This window comes from Scatophagus argus, chromosome 3 (genome assembly GCF_020382885.2).
Source record: "Scatophagus argus isolate fScaArg1 chromosome 3, fScaArg1.pri, whole genome shotgun sequence".
Classification (NCBI taxonomy): Eukaryota; Metazoa; Chordata; class Actinopteri; family Scatophagidae; genus Scatophagus; species Scatophagus argus.
The window spans coordinates 13298171-13314539 of NC_058495.1; the positions used below are offsets into that span (position 1 = coordinate 13298171).

General features: G+C 44.2%; 1 protein-coding gene across 4 annotated transcripts in view; it reads left to right on the top strand.

Annotated features, from left to right (window-relative positions):
- The window catches only part of celsr2 (cadherin, EGF LAG seven-pass G-type receptor 2), a 58372-nt gene that overhangs the window by 39009 nt on the left and 2994 nt on the right, over positions 1-16369 (top strand). For all 4 annotated transcript variants that reach the window (XM_046383711.1, XM_046383712.1, XM_046383713.1 and 1 more), the window contains exons 6-33: positions 1215-1372; positions 1751-1914; positions 2208-2333; positions 4281-4450; positions 5129-5308; positions 5400-5513; positions 6088-6244; positions 6505-6646; positions 6771-6891; positions 7654-7837; positions 7968-8069; positions 8196-8290; positions 9075-9284; positions 9522-9705; positions 10234-10552; positions 11018-11185; positions 11284-11407; positions 11495-11695; positions 11784-11958; positions 12607-12719; positions 13051-13133; positions 14105-14231; positions 14326-14436; positions 14810-14940; positions 15027-15112; positions 15200-15364; positions 15689-15895; positions 16075-16297. In XM_046383711.1, coding sequence (XP_046239667.1) covers positions 1215-1372; positions 1751-1914; positions 2208-2333; positions 4281-4450; positions 5129-5308; positions 5400-5513; positions 6088-6244; positions 6505-6646; positions 6771-6891; positions 7654-7837; positions 7968-8069; positions 8196-8290; positions 9075-9284; positions 9522-9705; positions 10234-10552; positions 11018-11185; positions 11284-11407; positions 11495-11695; positions 11784-11958; positions 12607-12719; positions 13051-13133; positions 14105-14231; positions 14326-14436; positions 14810-14940; positions 15027-15112; positions 15200-15364; positions 15689-15895; positions 16075-16297 — 4340 coding nt within the window. The remainder of the gene's footprint in view (positions 1-1214; positions 1373-1750; positions 1915-2207; positions 2334-4280; positions 4451-5128; positions 5309-5399; positions 5514-6087; positions 6245-6504; positions 6647-6770; positions 6892-7653; positions 7838-7967; positions 8070-8195; positions 8291-9074; positions 9285-9521; positions 9706-10233; positions 10553-11017; positions 11186-11283; positions 11408-11494; positions 11696-11783; positions 11959-12606; positions 12720-13050; positions 13134-14104; positions 14232-14325; positions 14437-14809; positions 14941-15026; positions 15113-15199; positions 15365-15688; positions 15896-16074; positions 16298-16369) is intronic.

The following is a 16369-nucleotide window of genomic DNA, read 5'->3' on the forward strand; positions in this document are numbered from 1 at the left end:
TTACCTCAAAGAGAACTAAATAGCCAGACAATAATGTCTCCATCAGCGATGAGCCAACTCTTTGTATCATCTGTGTGCATGTAGACAAGCTAATTCCTGCCTAAATCCTGTCTGACCAGCTGACAGCTCAGCAGCCCGTCCTCTCCTGCAGGCCGCCGTGAGTGAGGACGGCTGCTGCGCCACTCTCAGCCTGCGACACCAGCTTGAACCTACACTTAGGGTTAATATGAGCTTTACGTGACCTTAGAGAAACTGCCCAGTTTGAAAAGAGGTCACAACCTTATTGACAGGATCATCATTCTCTCCCCCACACACCCCTCCTCCTTTTGTTGCTCCCCCCATTGATTTCTCAGACAATGAAGAAGATCCTTTGTCGACAGGGACGATGTCCTGCAGAGAGCAGGCTCTTCTCCTGTGTGTGTGTGTGTGTGTGTGTTTGCCAGCCGCTGCCTTTAGCTGTTATGATATGAATTATTAAAATACTCAGCAACAGCAAGAGAACAATGAACGAGGGTTGAACCAAGTGTGATGCAAAAGATCATTATGTGTGGTTGTTGTTTTAGACTTTCAAGCTCCAGTTTTTAATCTGCTTTTTAAAGCTACGTTCAGCTTAGACCTGCCTGAGATTCCTACAAGTTTCTTTGCTGATTTATGGATTAATCTTTTGTTAAATGCAACCTTTCATAACAACCTATTTCACAGTCCTATTTATAAACGCTGCCCGACCAAAATACTTCAGCACCTTAAAAATAGCAGCCCAACATGACTGTTTTTTTTCTTTTTTTGTTGTTTTTCTTGCTGTTTTATGATCTTTATGCTGACAGGAATTTCAGGAATTCTCAAATGAATATGATGCTATAGGACGATAGCAACTTTTATTTGTTATATAAATCTTTTTTGATGTTTCTGCTGCACTGAACTGCACTAATTCAAATCAACTTCTCAAAATATTCTCAGTACAAAAGCACAAAAACACAGTTTGCATTGTTAAATTGGATAAGTTGGATGGAAAGAATAAACATAACCAGGGAGCCACAAACATGTCTCCAGATTCTCAAGTGTACACAAAGACTTCAGTGTGCCTAATACAGTCGAGCCAACGAGGCATCATGCATTCTTAATCGTCGTTGTTTTGACTGAAGCCTCCCCGGAAACATAAGGGAGGCACTTCATAATTTATCTTTATGCTCATGACTTTGTCTCTTACTCCACAGCCGATCTTAAACCAGGCAGGCCTGCCGCAGGGCCCCTCGGACCAGAAGGTTGTCGTAGTGACGGTGGACAATTGTGATGCCTCTGTGGCCCTCAGGTTTGGTCACATGATTGGAAACTACACCTGCTCTGCTCAGGGCAGCCAATCAGGATCCAAAAAGTAAGTCCACAAGAGGTACATCAGCAGAATTGCGATTTTTTTTCAACAGGAATTTCATAAATAACCTCTTATTCTTTGCCTTGTGTATCCCCTCATTACTCCTTTATTGCCTTGATTGTGTTCTTTGCACTTGTCTCATTAATAGAGAGAGTAAACTTGTTTTGAAATGAAGTTCCACATCTCCAGGGTGTTAGCAAAGCTCTGCTTTTTTTCCTTTATGGGGATGTTTATCCTTTTTATGTTTTCTTCTCCAGGGGGAGAAATAACACAGCAAAACTATTTCTGTGATGAATTTTTCATGCCGCCATTAGTGTTGATGATGTAAAGGCAGCGCAAAACACTGGATGCGTAAAATGTTCATGGGTTCTGTGTTTTCAGATCACTGGACCTGACAGGTCCCCTGCTCCTTGGAGGGGTCCCCAAACTCCCAGAGGACTTTCCCGTTCGCAACCGACAGTTCGTGGGCTGCATGAAGAACCTGCGTATCGACAACCAGCACATAGACATGGCCAGCTTCATTGCTAACAACGGCACACTGCCAGGTGCGTTTGACCTGCTGTTTGGCATCCAAAGTTTATCCCACACTTAATCTCCTAAACCTGTCACTGGTTTGCAGTCAGACAGTGTTTTTTTTGTTAGAGCAGCCAAGTCAGAGAGACTGGCAGAGCAGAGAAAATGAGTATAATGAGCACAGCAGGGAAGTTGAATCAGTGGGAAATGATCATTGTACCTGCTATGAATACTTTATTACCCTCTGACTCTGTGCTGCTTTGATGAAATGAGGTAGAGCAGATCAAACGGGTAGATCAACCTCATATTCCCCTCACCCTCCCAGGATGCTCTGCCAAAAGACATTTCTGCAACAACAACCCATGTCTGAATGGGGGAACCTGTGTGAACCTGTGGGGCTCCTTCAGCTGCGACTGTCCTCTTGGATTTGGGGGGCAAAACTGCGAAAGAGGTGAGTGACCCGACACAGATTTGTCTGCATACTTTAATTCCTCCTCTGTCTTTGAGACCTGAGACTGAACTTGTCATTGACTAATAAGCTGTCATCCGTCAGGTCAAAATAAGAAACCCACCACTGCAGAAACTGCTGCACGTGTATTTGATAATAACAAGTGGAAAACCAATCATGTGCACTTCATCTTTGTGAACACCTGGCTTGATTTCAGACATTCACAGCCTGTTGATTAGTAGTTTTAATAGCTGATTTATGACAGATCAGCATCAGCTGAATTTTTTTTTGATATTTCTGATGAACCGTTTCAAACTAAATGCTTTTTGACATGTAAAGACATACAGTATGCTGCTTATGTTTCTGTCCCCGTGTTCTCCAGTGTCTGTTTTTGTTCCACCTGATCCTCTGCAGCTGTTATCTGCGGTGATTTATGGTTTACAGCAATTTGAGAAGAGGCAAAGGAATGTGCACTCCTGTAGCAAAACAACACATCTTTTGTTTTTATCTCAAAGTTGAAAATAAAGAAATGTTTATTTAAGAAAGCATTTTTCAGACAGATCAGGTTTAAAACAAAATAAATAAAAGTGAAATTCAGTGAAGATGAGATGGAGATGGATGTGTTGCTCTGAGTGCACAAATCTGATGGAAATGAAAAGGGAGAGCAGCACGTGATGCAGTGTGCTCACATGTGCCTGATTTCCAAAGGTGATTTAATGAGCTTTAATAAATACTCAGCGACAGTCTTGAACAATCATCAGCACCATTAGATGTGCTTTTTAAAATGCAGTTTATGTATGCACGTGCGCGGGGAATTAATCAGCAGAAAACTTAAAAGGCAGCCATTTTGAAAATCAGTTTTCTGGCAAAAAATGGTCAAAATTCAGTGGTTCCTGCTTCTCAAATTTGAAGATTTCCTTCCATAACAAGTAACTGAACAAAACACTTTCGGTTTTGGGAAACTGTGGGCATTTTATATTATTTTATGACACTGAGCAGACAAAATTGCTAATGAAAATAATCATTGGCAGCCAAACTGTGGTGTGTGTGTGTGTGTAAATTGTACCTCCATAAATACTGATGCCCTGTTGTCTTCTGGCCAAACGTATACAAGGAGAAACTGCATACACTGAATGTACTCTCAGATGTGCTTAACCTCCAGGTTAATGGATTCATTTCCATCTTTCTTATCTTTAAGAAGTGAAACATTGCGACTGAAACTGTACTGCAGTTTCTCTCCTCTCACAGCCAACGGCGACGGCCGCAGCACATCAGGTTTATTTACCATCGCTAATCAATCATTTCGATCTGGTGCTTTTCTTCACTTTGCACAGAGACAGTGTAATGAGAGGGAAACTCTTTCAGGCACAGTGTCCTTTCCTGTCACTTTGTTGATGGGTCAAAGAGCCTGAAAGCTTCTCTCTGAGTCACACTGAAAGTTGCCTCTGAATCATGAACTATTTAAGTACAGACATAACCACATCTGAAACTATTTGAAATTCAGATTTTCCCTGCTACACTAGAAGATTAATCACTGATGTTCTTTAAGATCCCCTTCTCACGTTTTTATTCACATAAAGATACTCTCATTTGAATTTCTGTCTGATATGTTTTTCCAAGTCTTGAATGAATTACATTTTTGACTGGAGGGGGTTTAATTATATGCTGTTTTAAATGTTTTTACCTCACTGTGTCTTATTCCCCTGAATTTCAAAGTACCAATAATGCGATCTTTCTGAGAGCATCCGGTTTGATTTCAGACAGCAACAAAAAGCTTGCAGGTTAATAAGCAAAGCATGTTTATGTCTAATAAAGAACGATAACTTGAATGTGATCAGAGAATATTTGCTCGTTGACATTAATGAATCACTGCTTATGAAACTCACTTCCTCCAACTTGCTACTTACAGTCAGTCTGATTTCTGTTTTTTTAACCTCCTTTTTGCTGTAGTTATGGCCAGCCCACAGCGTTTCCTGGGTAACAGCCTGTTGCAGTGGAACAACATGGCAGCAATGGCGGCCTCCGTCCCCTGGCATGTAGAGCTGATGTTTCGTACGCGTCAGGCCAACGCTACACTGCTGCACATCTCCGCTGGCATGCAGCACAACCTCACGCTGCAGGTGAGGGTCGCCCACAGTTACACCTCTCCTCACTGCACATGGATACACACAAACATTCATCAGGATCTCTTCCTGCTAGAGGCCAAGTTGTTTTTTGCGTTTTTCTTCTACACCGACAGTTTTACAGTCACTGAAATGTTGCAGTGCACAGCAGTTTTAATTTATCTTCAAGGAGAAACATTAATTAGTTATTTTCAAGGATTTCTGGGTTGTCTTTCACTTAATGTGGTCAGCAAAGAGCAAATAAAATGAAATGAATGAAACGTATTTCTTCATGAGTGTGAGCAGCGAGAGCACGACAGCTGTCCTCACCTGAAGTCAAAAAAGACAAAACATCAGAGGATTGAGGCTCCACCTGTTGGCCAGTTGAGTTTCAGCAACGTCGCTGAATCACAGAGGACACTGAGACAAAACTGAACTGATCAGACACTCGCCGTAACATCTTAGTTATTTTCAGGCCGGTGTCCTGCTATGTTTTGAACCTGTCTAGACTGACGCTTCTTTGATGTTACCTAACTGTCCGATAATCTACTTTGACTGTGGAATGTGCCAAAAATAAACCCCCTCAGACTGTCAGGGCTGGATGTTTCTGTTCATCATGTTTTTTATCTCCTCTGTTATTGAGCATCGGTTCAATCTCCCTCCTGCTGTTCCCTCCCTCTCTCTCCGCCCATGTAGCTGCGTGAGGGGAGCGTGTTGATGGGGCTACACAGAGGGGAAGACTCAACTCTCTCCCGTGTTGAGGAGGTGCTGGTGAACGATGGAGACTGGCATCATTTGCAGCTGGATATCAGCAGTTTGGGGGGAGTAACGAGTCACCACAAAGCAGTGCTGTCTTTAGACCAGGGACTCTACCTGGTGAGTTGATGTATCCTAGATGCTGTAAATCACCACAATTTAAATTCTTGTAGTTTTGCAGTCATAAAGTCTGCGTCATGCACTCCTTCAGGCCTCTATGGAGGTGGACGGGAAGCTGCGAGACTCCAAGCTGAAGACTGTGAGCGTTGGTGGTTTAGCGAGGCCTGATGGGAAAATCCAGCATGGCTTCCGAGGCTGTATACAGGTCTGTCTCTTCTGTAGGCCCCATTCATATGAGCATGTATTTCCTGTTTGCATTTGCTGTGTAAAAGCAGACAACATCCAAATTATTTCAGTGAGCAACTCTAGGAAGCATCAGTTTGGTGTTCTGCAGATCAAATGGCATCTGGATTTGGTTAAATTAATTGAAGAAATAATTTTTGGGATGTTTAAATTCCATATGAATTATGTTTCAATAACTGCATTTTGAAATTACATTTAACCTGTAAATTAAAAACATTTGACGTACTTCTAACCCAAATACTTAGCTTGTGACTTAAAAATCATCCTCATTCAGCATGTTTGAAAAACCTCTTGAGCTTATGATGGAGTGCAGGTAGACATCTGCTGCATAAGCTCAAAGTGTTTTTTAGACACATCCAAAAAAGCTGCCAGTGTGTTTGTGTTTGTGGAACATTCACGGGGCCTGTGCAGGTTGCAGCAAGTTTCCCTTTCACTTATCAAAGCAAGCTCCATACCCGAGAGCCCTGTGGAAAGTGCAAATTTATCTGTTCTGTGCTTCCATCCATTCACACACGCTTTTGATCGTTTGTCTGCAGGGTCTGCGTGTGGGCGGGGCTCTGAGCCTGTCTCATGCGAGGAAGGTGAACGTGGAGCCGGGCTGCAGCGTGCCCGACCCCTGCAGCTCCAGTCCCTGCCCTGCCAACAGCTACTGCAGCGACGACTGGGACAGCCACTCCTGCACCTGCCTCCCTGGTCAGTCTGTCCCGAAATGAAACAAACACGATTGTGACATTTAGCAGGACTGGAAGTCATTTAAAAATTTCAGAACTTTTCAGTCATCATCCTATAAATATTAATTCAATCTATAAAATTATACTTATGTTTCTACTTGCTCAGTTTAAATGCTTAGTGTTCCTTTGAGCAAATTACCCTTTTATACATAACCCTTTATTATTCTTCGTATTGTGAGAGCACAGCAACTTATTTAGCTTAATTTAACTTTTCATTCACAGGCTACTATGGCACCAACTGCACTGACGTATGCTCATTAAATCCCTGTGAGCACGAGTCAACATGTACCAGGAAGCTGAGCTCCTCTCGTGGTTACACCTGCGACTGCCCCAGAAACTACTTCGGACATTACTGCGAGAAAAAGTACCTGTTTCCACATTTATGTCAACCCCAGTGTGTGTGTGTTGATCATGGTTCTTGTGTTGCGTTCTCTATTAGTTTGCAGTGTCATGTAATGCAATGTGTGTGTGTGTGTGTGTGCGTACAGGACTGACCTGCCGTGTCCCAGAGGCTGGTGGGGTCACAAGACCTGCGGCCCCTGTAGCTGTCAGACAGACAAGGGCTTCGACTCTGACTGCAACAAGACGAGTGGAGAGTGTCGCTGCAAGGTGAGAGTGCTGACCTGCAGCTGTCAGTCATCACGTGTAAATCTGTGTCTCAGTGCCATGAAACATACGAGTAACATACAATAGGTACTGCAAAAGTACACAAGCAACCGATTACTGTTTTATACCCACAGACCTCATTTCCAATTTAACTTCTCAGAGAGGAATACATTTGTTTTTCTAAAGACTGGATTCTTTATTCATATGTATTTTTTCAAAATCTTTCTGGAGCTTCCTCGCCACCATCTGCAGTTTATCTACTTGTGTCAGTTTTCTTTGAAAGGGAGCATGAAGATAACAGAAAGACGAACATAAAGACCATTTAAACATGATGGGGGATATATGGCAAAGTTATAAGTGACTCTCTCCATCACATAAATAATGCTAACCAGGTCAGTCCATTCTTCAGCTGTTTCTTTCTTCAGACATTTCAGTTAATCCACCAATATCTATAGTCTGAAGACCAATGAACTCTGTTCTTCCTCCAATTGGTTTTAGTTAGGGATACAAGTCAAAACATTGCAATAAGTATTTAGCCTCTTTCTGTACCTCCACATTATCTTCTAAATAGCCAGCAGCTCCTGAATGTAGTATGTAGCATTGAGACACAGATGAAGTCTCACTTAAGCTCGTCCTTCAGCAGCTGCAACTTGTCAAAGCTTTCAAGTGGGACACGTGAGAATGAGGGGAGGCTCGTGTGGAAAAACTGATGTAAAAGAAAAAACAAACTGTAAATCATTCTTTTCCATCCATCCCCATTTCCAGGACAACCACTACCGTCCGGAAGGCAGCGACACCTGCCTGCTGTGTGACTGCTACCCGGTCGGCTCTTTCTCCAGAGCGTGTGACCGCGAGAGCGGCCAGTGCCAGTGTAAGGCTGGCGTCATCGGGCGCCAGTGTGACCGCTGTGACAACCCCTTCGCTGAGGTTTCTCCTAACGGCTGTGAAGGTCTGAACGCACATTGTCGTCATACTGTATTGCTTTATTTATAATCCCTGTTTCATTATGGCTGCAGATAAATTCAACAGTATTCCATTTTTATCTTCATCATCTCTCCTCCTTGCTCCTCCTCCTTCAGTAATCTATGACAGCTGCCCTCAGGCGATCGAGGCTGGGATCTGGTGGCCCAGGACTAAGTTTGGTCTCCCTGCAGCAGTCCCCTGTCCTAAGGGAACACTCGGTATATTTTTCCTGGCAGATCGGCAAATTACCATATAATAATGGCAATATGTGAAACTTGCCTGAAGCCTTCTCTCAGCTGCATTTCACACACACACTCTCTCTCTCTCCTTCTCTTCCTACTCAGGCACGGCGATCCGCCACTGTGATGAGCACAAGGGATGGTTGCCTCCCAATCTCTTCAACTGTACCTCCATTACCTTCAGCAAGCTGAAAGTCCTGGTGTGTGGCTTCCCCACTCTGTCAGTTTTAACATGAACCTTTCAATTCACGTAATAACACGCTCACGGGGAAAATGATTTAAACAAGACTCTAAGGGGCCAGTGGCTGTACTTTGCCATACTCACACTAGCAATGCTAACATGCTAAGGTTTGAGGTTTACCATAGTCGCCATCTTAGTTTCACATGCTAACATTTGCTGATGAGCTCGAAACACAAAGTAAGCTGTACTTTCTGTACCTGATGGGAATATCATTACCTTTGCAGGTGTTTTGTCAAAAACCAAATCATCAGACCAACTGAAAATGTACAAAAAAAAAAATTCACAGTTACATGTTAAAACACTTAATGCTGAGGAGGACACAAATATCTGAACCAAATTTGGTTTGGTAGTAGAAAAGTTTATAAAATTGATGATGAATATTTCTACTCCTTCACAGCAGTCTATCCAGTCTTTGTTGAGATATTTTAGTCTGGACAAGAGAAAAGATTGGCCTGCTGATGGCCAGAGGAATCACCAAAGTCAATAGTGTTTATCTTTTGTCCATCATGAATATCTGTTGCACATTTCATGGTAATCCACCCATAAGTTTTTGTCTTTTCACTAAAACCGATAAACTCCTTTCACGATGAAGTTACCAGAGAAGTCAGCAGATCACCAAAATCATCTTCTGGGGATCATGAATGTCTCTGTGTTTTTTCACAGTAGTTCAGCCAACACTGTTCATTTCAGTCTTTACTGAACAACAGTTACTAAGTGGTTGTTTTTTCCTTTCCCTCCTTCAGTCTGACAAGTTTTACCGTAATGCATCGCTCCTGGACTCTGGGCTCGTCCAACAGACAGCAGCCATGTTGGCTAATGCCACCTTACACACAGAGAAGTACTACGGCAGCGATGTGAAAGTAGCATATCGACTCACGCAGAGTTTGCTGCAGCACGAGAGCAACCAGCAGGGCTTCAACCTCACAGCCACGCAGGACGTCCACTTCACCGAGGTGAACAACTACATACTGTACAACTGCAATGGAAACTTCACACAGCAAGAAACAAAATGAAAACAGCAGATTTTTGCAGTTTTGCCATAAACGAAACTGGCGTTATCAATAGGAAGCAAGTCCTGCCCGACGGGACTCTGCAGCCTTTCATGCTGTATCTGCAGGGAACACATCACACTTCATTTCACTCTTCGCTGTGGCATCCTGTCACACTGAACTCTCACTGTTTTGTGACAGAATCTGGTCCGTGTGGGAAGCGCCATCCTGTCTCCAGACACACGACTGCACTGGGAGCTGATCCAGCACTCGGAGGGCGGCACTGCGGCACTGCTGCGCCACTATGAGGAATACGCAAACACACTGGCACAGAACATGAGGAAGACCTACCTCAGCCCCTTCACCATCGTCACACCACACATAGGTGAGCCTTGATGTGACTCGCCGACACGAGTTGAAGGCTATAGACATATTTAATGGGGATCAAAATATTACGCTGAATAACTGAAGAACAGGTAACAAACAGAACAAATGTGGGCTCATAAGAGAAGCCAAACCAATTAACATTAGAGTGCAAATGAAACACAATAATAAGCCTTGCATGTTTTAGATGTTTCTCTGCTCCAACACACCTGTTTCAAATGAATGTTGAACATTACCAGGCTTGAGCAGCAGCTGATGACAAGCTGATCATTTGAATTAGGCGTGTTGTAAGAGGGAAATGTCTAAAACATGCAGGGCAGGGGGGGGGCCTGCAGCGCAATCCAACAGTTTAATGTCACATTAACTGTTGCTGACTTAGAAAAGCGTGTTGGACTGGGTTTCAGTACGATCCTGGTCACAGATCATTGTTTAACATGGCAAGTATTTGCCGTCACGTGTGCTCCAGTGCTCTGAATTAAGGAGTTTTGCCATTTTTAACAACAAAGCTGCCTGTGTGTGTTTTTCTTAGTCATCTCTGTGGATCGTCTGAAAAAGATGAATTTTGCCGGAGCCAAACTTCCGCGGTACCAGTCTCTGAGGGGTCCTCGTCCTGCGGATCTGGAGACGGCGGTCACGCTGCCCGATTCAGTCTTCCAGCCACCTGTGGACACCAAAGGCCACAGGCACCTGGATGTCTTCCCAGAGTCCTCTCTGAGGAACCGCTCTGCCAACAGGAAGAGACGCCACCCTGATGACAACCAGCAGGATGCCATCGCCAGTGTGATCATCTTCCACAGCCTGGCCTCGCTGTTACCAGAGAGCTATGATCCTGACAAGAGAAGTCTACGGTGAGAATGATGAATAAAATTCTAACATGAATATTAAGCTAAAACATGTTGATTTTGGCCCCAGGATTTCCTTGAGAATCCAAACAAAGAGAGTTCTTAATTTATTGTCTGAAGACAAGAGTGCACTGTGTTGATTTAAAACCAGTGATTTTATTTTAATTGTTATCTTGGATTCAAAAGGAAACTTGCACTACGTGTTCATTCATTAATATGTAACACTGTATTCAACTTTCGATCCCACATCCACCTAATACACATTAATCCGCTGCTGTAAATAGTCCCCAACACCATTTACTCTTATTAACTTGCTTTTTGAAGATTTCAATTTTTAGTAGGAAGTATTGAGAGGTGGACAGACACAAAAAGACATAATATTATAAATGTAGAATATTGTCATCCATTCCATTAAAAGCTTAAAAGCTCCATTAAAAGAATTCATGTCTTTTGCCCCCCCACTGCTGTCAGGGTGCCAAAGCGTCCCGTCATCAACACGCCGGTGGTCAGTATCACAGTCCACGACAACGACGAGCTGCTGCAGCACACGTTGGACAAACCCATCACTGTGCAGTTCCGCCTGGTCACCACTGAGGAGCGCTCTAAGCCCATCTGCGTCTTCTGGAACCACACCATACTGTGAGCGCGACAACGCACACTAACACAGAGCCGATGATGAAACTAAATACAGCTGCGTTACTCTCACGCTGTCTTTTGGTTTTTGTGTTTTATGTCAGCGGTGGGAACGGCGGGTGGTCAGCGAAGGGCTGCGAGGTGGTTTTCAGAAACAGCACCCACATCAGCTGTCAGTGTTACCACATGACCAGCTTCGCCGTGCTCATGGACATCTCCAGGAGGGAGGTGAGGGACACTAAAAAGTTTAAATTCACCAAAACCATCATCACTTTGTTCTCTGACTCTGACGCTTTTCTGTCCTAATTGTGTCAGAACGGAGAGATTCTTCCCATCAAAATCCTGACGTGGAGTACAGTGGGAGTGACGCTAAGCTTCCTCTTCCTCACCACAATCTTCCTCCACTGTCTGAGAGCCATGCAATGCAACAAGACCAGCATAATCAACAACGGAGCCACTGCTCTCTTCCTCTCCGAGCTCATCTTCGTCCTTGGCATCAACCAGGCAGACAACCCGGTAATCAGTCAGAGACATAAGTCTTTCTGTCCGAATGAATCGCGTTTGCTTTCACCTGGTAATGTTTTGTTCATGTCGCTCTTTGCAGTTCGTGTGCACAATCATCGCCATCCTGCTGCACTTCTTCTACCTCTGCACGTTCTCATGGCTCTTCCTGGAAGGCTTGCACATTTACCGCATGATCAGCGAAGTGCGAGACATCAACTACGGACCCATGAGATTTTACTACCTGATTGGCTGGGGAGTGCCTGCCTTCATCACAGGTCTGAACCCTCATGACATCATTTAACAACACAGAAGTTTACCTGCAGTACAGAGGGAGAAAGTAACTGGAAAGTAACTTCATCTAGTTTTTGGTCTTGAAATATCTTAAATCTAAATAACAAAACAAGTGCTATTTACATAAAATGTAACTGAAATACGGAGAAAATTAAGAGCACATTTGTTCAGATACTGAATTGATGACTCCAATGTTCACCTTGAATCTCTGCTGCCTGGTTGGACATGTTTTAGAATTTGTAGCTTCTTTGTGGCAGCATCCATATCTGAGGCTGTGTAGTCCAGCACAGGTTCACTGGTTTTGATGGGACTGAGCATCAGATCTGTCAGTCACGTCATGTACCGTGTGCGTCTTGACAGACACACGCAACCTGCACACGGAGGAATCCAACTACGAGTCTGTAATTCTAGTTTTTCAAAGCAGTCCTGTTTTGCTTCATCTGACTGAACTCAGATGAACTCATCAGGGTTAGAAAAAGGCTTCGGTAGAAACAAGATGAAAACTCATGTGTGTCACATCTGCAAAAGGAAAACAAGCAAGTGATGACACACTTGCACACATGCTGTTGATGCTGTAGATGTGAGTGAGAGCTCAGCTGTTGGAAAGTCTGTCTCTCTGTCTGTGTCTCCAGGTCTGGCAGTGGGACTGGACCCTGAAGGCTATGGGAACCCGGACTTCTGTTGGCTGTCGATGTACGACACCCTGATCTGGAGCTTTGCGGGACCCATTGCCATGGTGGCGTCGGTGAGTCTCTGCGATCAGCTCATGGAGACTGTGGTGTCTGTATGTCCACACATAACAACAGCAGTCAGCATCTATGTTGTCTGGCACTAAAGGCTCACTGACTGAATAACAAGACAGAATAAAAACTGTTATTGGCTGTTATCCAGTGTTTAGCAGTGAGGTGGTCCATGTCACAGTCCAGTGTGCTGACTCATGATGGTGTCATCAGAGCCACACATGCTTTTACAGTGAACACACCCATCAGCAGGCGTATAACAGTGAATTCATTTTGATGTCTGGCCGACTCCTGCCATGCTGTAAGTAGTGATGCAGTTTGGTGTTGTTTCCGCAGATGAACATCTTCCTGTACATCCTGTCGTCCAGAGCCTCCTGCTCGCTGAGACACCACAGCATTGAGAAGAAAGAGCCTCGCGTGTGAGTGTCCCCACGTCCTCATCAAGCATAATAACAACAAAAAAAGTCCCTGAGCTGCAGACAAAGAAGACAGCAGCTTATTTATTTGACCCTAAACATTTTGTGGGTCAAAAGGTTTTACTTTTAAACTCTGAGAAGCCACAGCAAACCTACAGAGGGCATCCAATGCATCCTTCCCTCCCTACGAAGTGATGTTCTCAAGAGTGTCTCTCATGTCCTTTTTTACTTGGTTAAAAGACATAAACTGTGAAAAACACGTTAAACAGCCCAACTGATAAATGTTGGAAGTTCCTTCTTGATCTGAAAACAGGCAAGTAAAATCTGAGCTGACTTTGAACTGTTTGGCTGTGTGGTTTAATTCTAAACTTGAATACAAAAAAAAAAAAAAATCAACAACTATTTTGTTGATTGAATAGTCAGTAATCAGTACTTATGAACTATGATTCCAGTCTGTCAAGTGGATTTAGGACTTGGCGCTTCTCTTCTTTAGATAAAACTGAATAAATTAGTTGTGATTGGCATTTTCCCATTGGCTGGCGACCAGTCCAGGGTGAACCCCGCCTCTCGCCCGTAGTCAGCTGGGATAGGCTCCAGCTCCCCCGCGACCCTGACGGATAAGCGGTATAGAAAATGGATGGATGGATGGCATTTTCCCACTATATTTTGAGATTTCATCGACTGAATGATTCATTGATAATCAAAGTAATAGTCAGCAATGACCTTGTTATGCATTTTGTATTGTGGCATTTTAAAAGGGGAGAACAGGACGTTTTCAGGGAACATTTTGGCCATAGGTTTGTGATCACAGTTCGTCATGAGACAGCGTGCCCTTTTCTGTGATGTTAGCTTTGATGCATTGTGGTCACATATCATCAAGCTGCATCTTCAGATCACTGAGTGCATAAAAATCATCCCGACGGTTTCTCAATAACTTCTTTCTGTTTCCTCCCTCATGTGATTGTTTTCTGCAGCTCGGGACTGAAGACAGCAGGTGGCGTTCTCTTCCTGGTTTCGGTCACGTGTTTTCTGGCGCTCCTCTCCGTCAACAGCGACATGATCATCTTCCACTACCTGTTCGCTGGCTTCAACTGCGTGCAGGTTGGCTCTCCGCTTTCCTCTGAAATCAGTCGACCGCTTTATGTCTGTGGTTGTCCTGACCCTCTTTTCCCTCCTTCTTCTGTCCATCCCCCAGGGTCCTTTTGTTTTCTTCTTCCGCATTGTCTTCAACAAGGAGGCGAGGAATGCCATGAAATACTGCTGCAGCCGCAAGCGTCCAGATCATATGATCAAGTCCAAGGCCTCAGTGAGTCCCCTGCCACAGACACTGAGAAAATGTCCCATTCAGTCAGGCCCTCCACTTTAGCTACTGCCTGAGAGTCTGCTGCAGACTCACACACCGCACATCCATCATCATCGTCATCATTATTGTTATTATTGTCATGTTCCCAAAAACCTGAAACTACACTCAACCAAATCTGTTTGAGATTTACAGACATTACCTTATAACAATGTCAAGTACTGTATGCTAGAAAAAGAAATAGAAATAGAAAAACACAAATCCTGTAAGCTTTGTACTCAAAGTGTGTATTTTTGTTAGCAGCCCTAACTGTTAACAGTGAATATGTTTTTGATTCTTACAACGCTAAGATTTCCTCCCCTCATATCTGTATTTCCAGGGCTACAAATGCAACACAAACTACATGGACGGCCGGCTGTACCACCTTCCCTTTGGAGACTCCAGTGTGTCTCTGAACGGCACCATGCAGAGTGGGAAGAGCCAGCAGAGCTACGTGCCATTTGTCCTCAGGTAAAAGAAAATGGTACAAAAATGAAAGCTTAACACGCTGCGTTTCCTGAGCTGCAGCTGTAAACTAAATCTTTACGTCTTTTCAGGGATGATGGGTTGAGTAACAGTCAGGCGCACATCGCTCTGAACGACCACACGTCGCTCTTCCAAGAAACCAAAGAGCACTTGGATGGTATTTTTCTCGTTCGGTCTTTCTGATTTAGTTAGTATTACGTCAGTATTACGACGGCATCAACCTCTGCTCTTCGTCTGTGTGCAGACTGTGACAGCGACTCGGACAGCGACCTGTCTCTAGAGGACGACCAGAGTGGCTCCTACGCCTCCACACATTCCTCTGACAGCGAGGACGACGAGGGTCCGCTCCCCCCTGAAGAATGCTGGGAAAACCTGGCAGCTAATGCGGGCAAGAGACCGCAGCCACAAGGTACAGAAGCCCATCTTATTCCAGCTCCAGTCAGGGTCTCTCAGCATGAAGGTCTCATGTTTTGTCATAACATTCAAGTGGATTTATTTCTCTGATTAACACACTTTCATCATGGGTACTTCCTGATTTAGTCTGAAGCAGCTGGTGAATGACACAAAACTAGTAACACACTCGTTCATTTCTAATTACTTAAATATTAATATATTTATCACCACTTTACTTTCAACTCAAACATCTCTTTAAGTTCATTTCATATTAGACTATGAGTGCAGTATTACATGTCTTCCTCCTGTATTTCATTAATTGCTGCTTTCTGTCTTCCAGACAACAAGATGCACTGGCCTGCAGATTATGCAGTGAGCGGTGACAGCGAGCTCGCAGGTACAGACAGAATGAAGCCAGACGCTCTGGCCAATCCAGAGCCGAGTCTCGGGTCTCGCGACCCCCGGATGTTTTCGGACGGCAGGACGCAGGACACCATGACGGTACTGCTGCCCAGTCTGCCAAACCTCAGCGCCCACCCTCACAAAGGTAGACCTCAGCTTGTTTTAAGATAATTACGCATGGTATTGGAAAAAAAAAACATGGAACAAGTGAAACTGCAACATGATTTGATTTTAAAACTAATATTTTAAAAGTGATTATGAATAAATAACTTCCTTTTTTTCAGTTTTCATAAAGACGTCACACCTTGTTTCTGTCCTGTGCAGGGATCCTGAAGAAGAAGCAGCTCTCTCCCATTGTAGAGAGGAACGGTCTCAACCGCGTCCACAGTGAACTTTGTGGAAACGTCCCCAGCACGGCGTCTCCACAGGGATCCTCCTCTAGCGACGGACGAGCCAGGCCGGCTAAAGCCAGCCTGCCGGATCAGCTGAACGGTGTCGCCATGAGCATCAAGGCGGGGACAGTGGACGGGGACTCATCGGGATCAGAGTGAGTATTGACACAAGCTAAAACCCACAAGGAACGTCAAACGCTAGCATGAAAAGTGTCCTTGTCCACCTG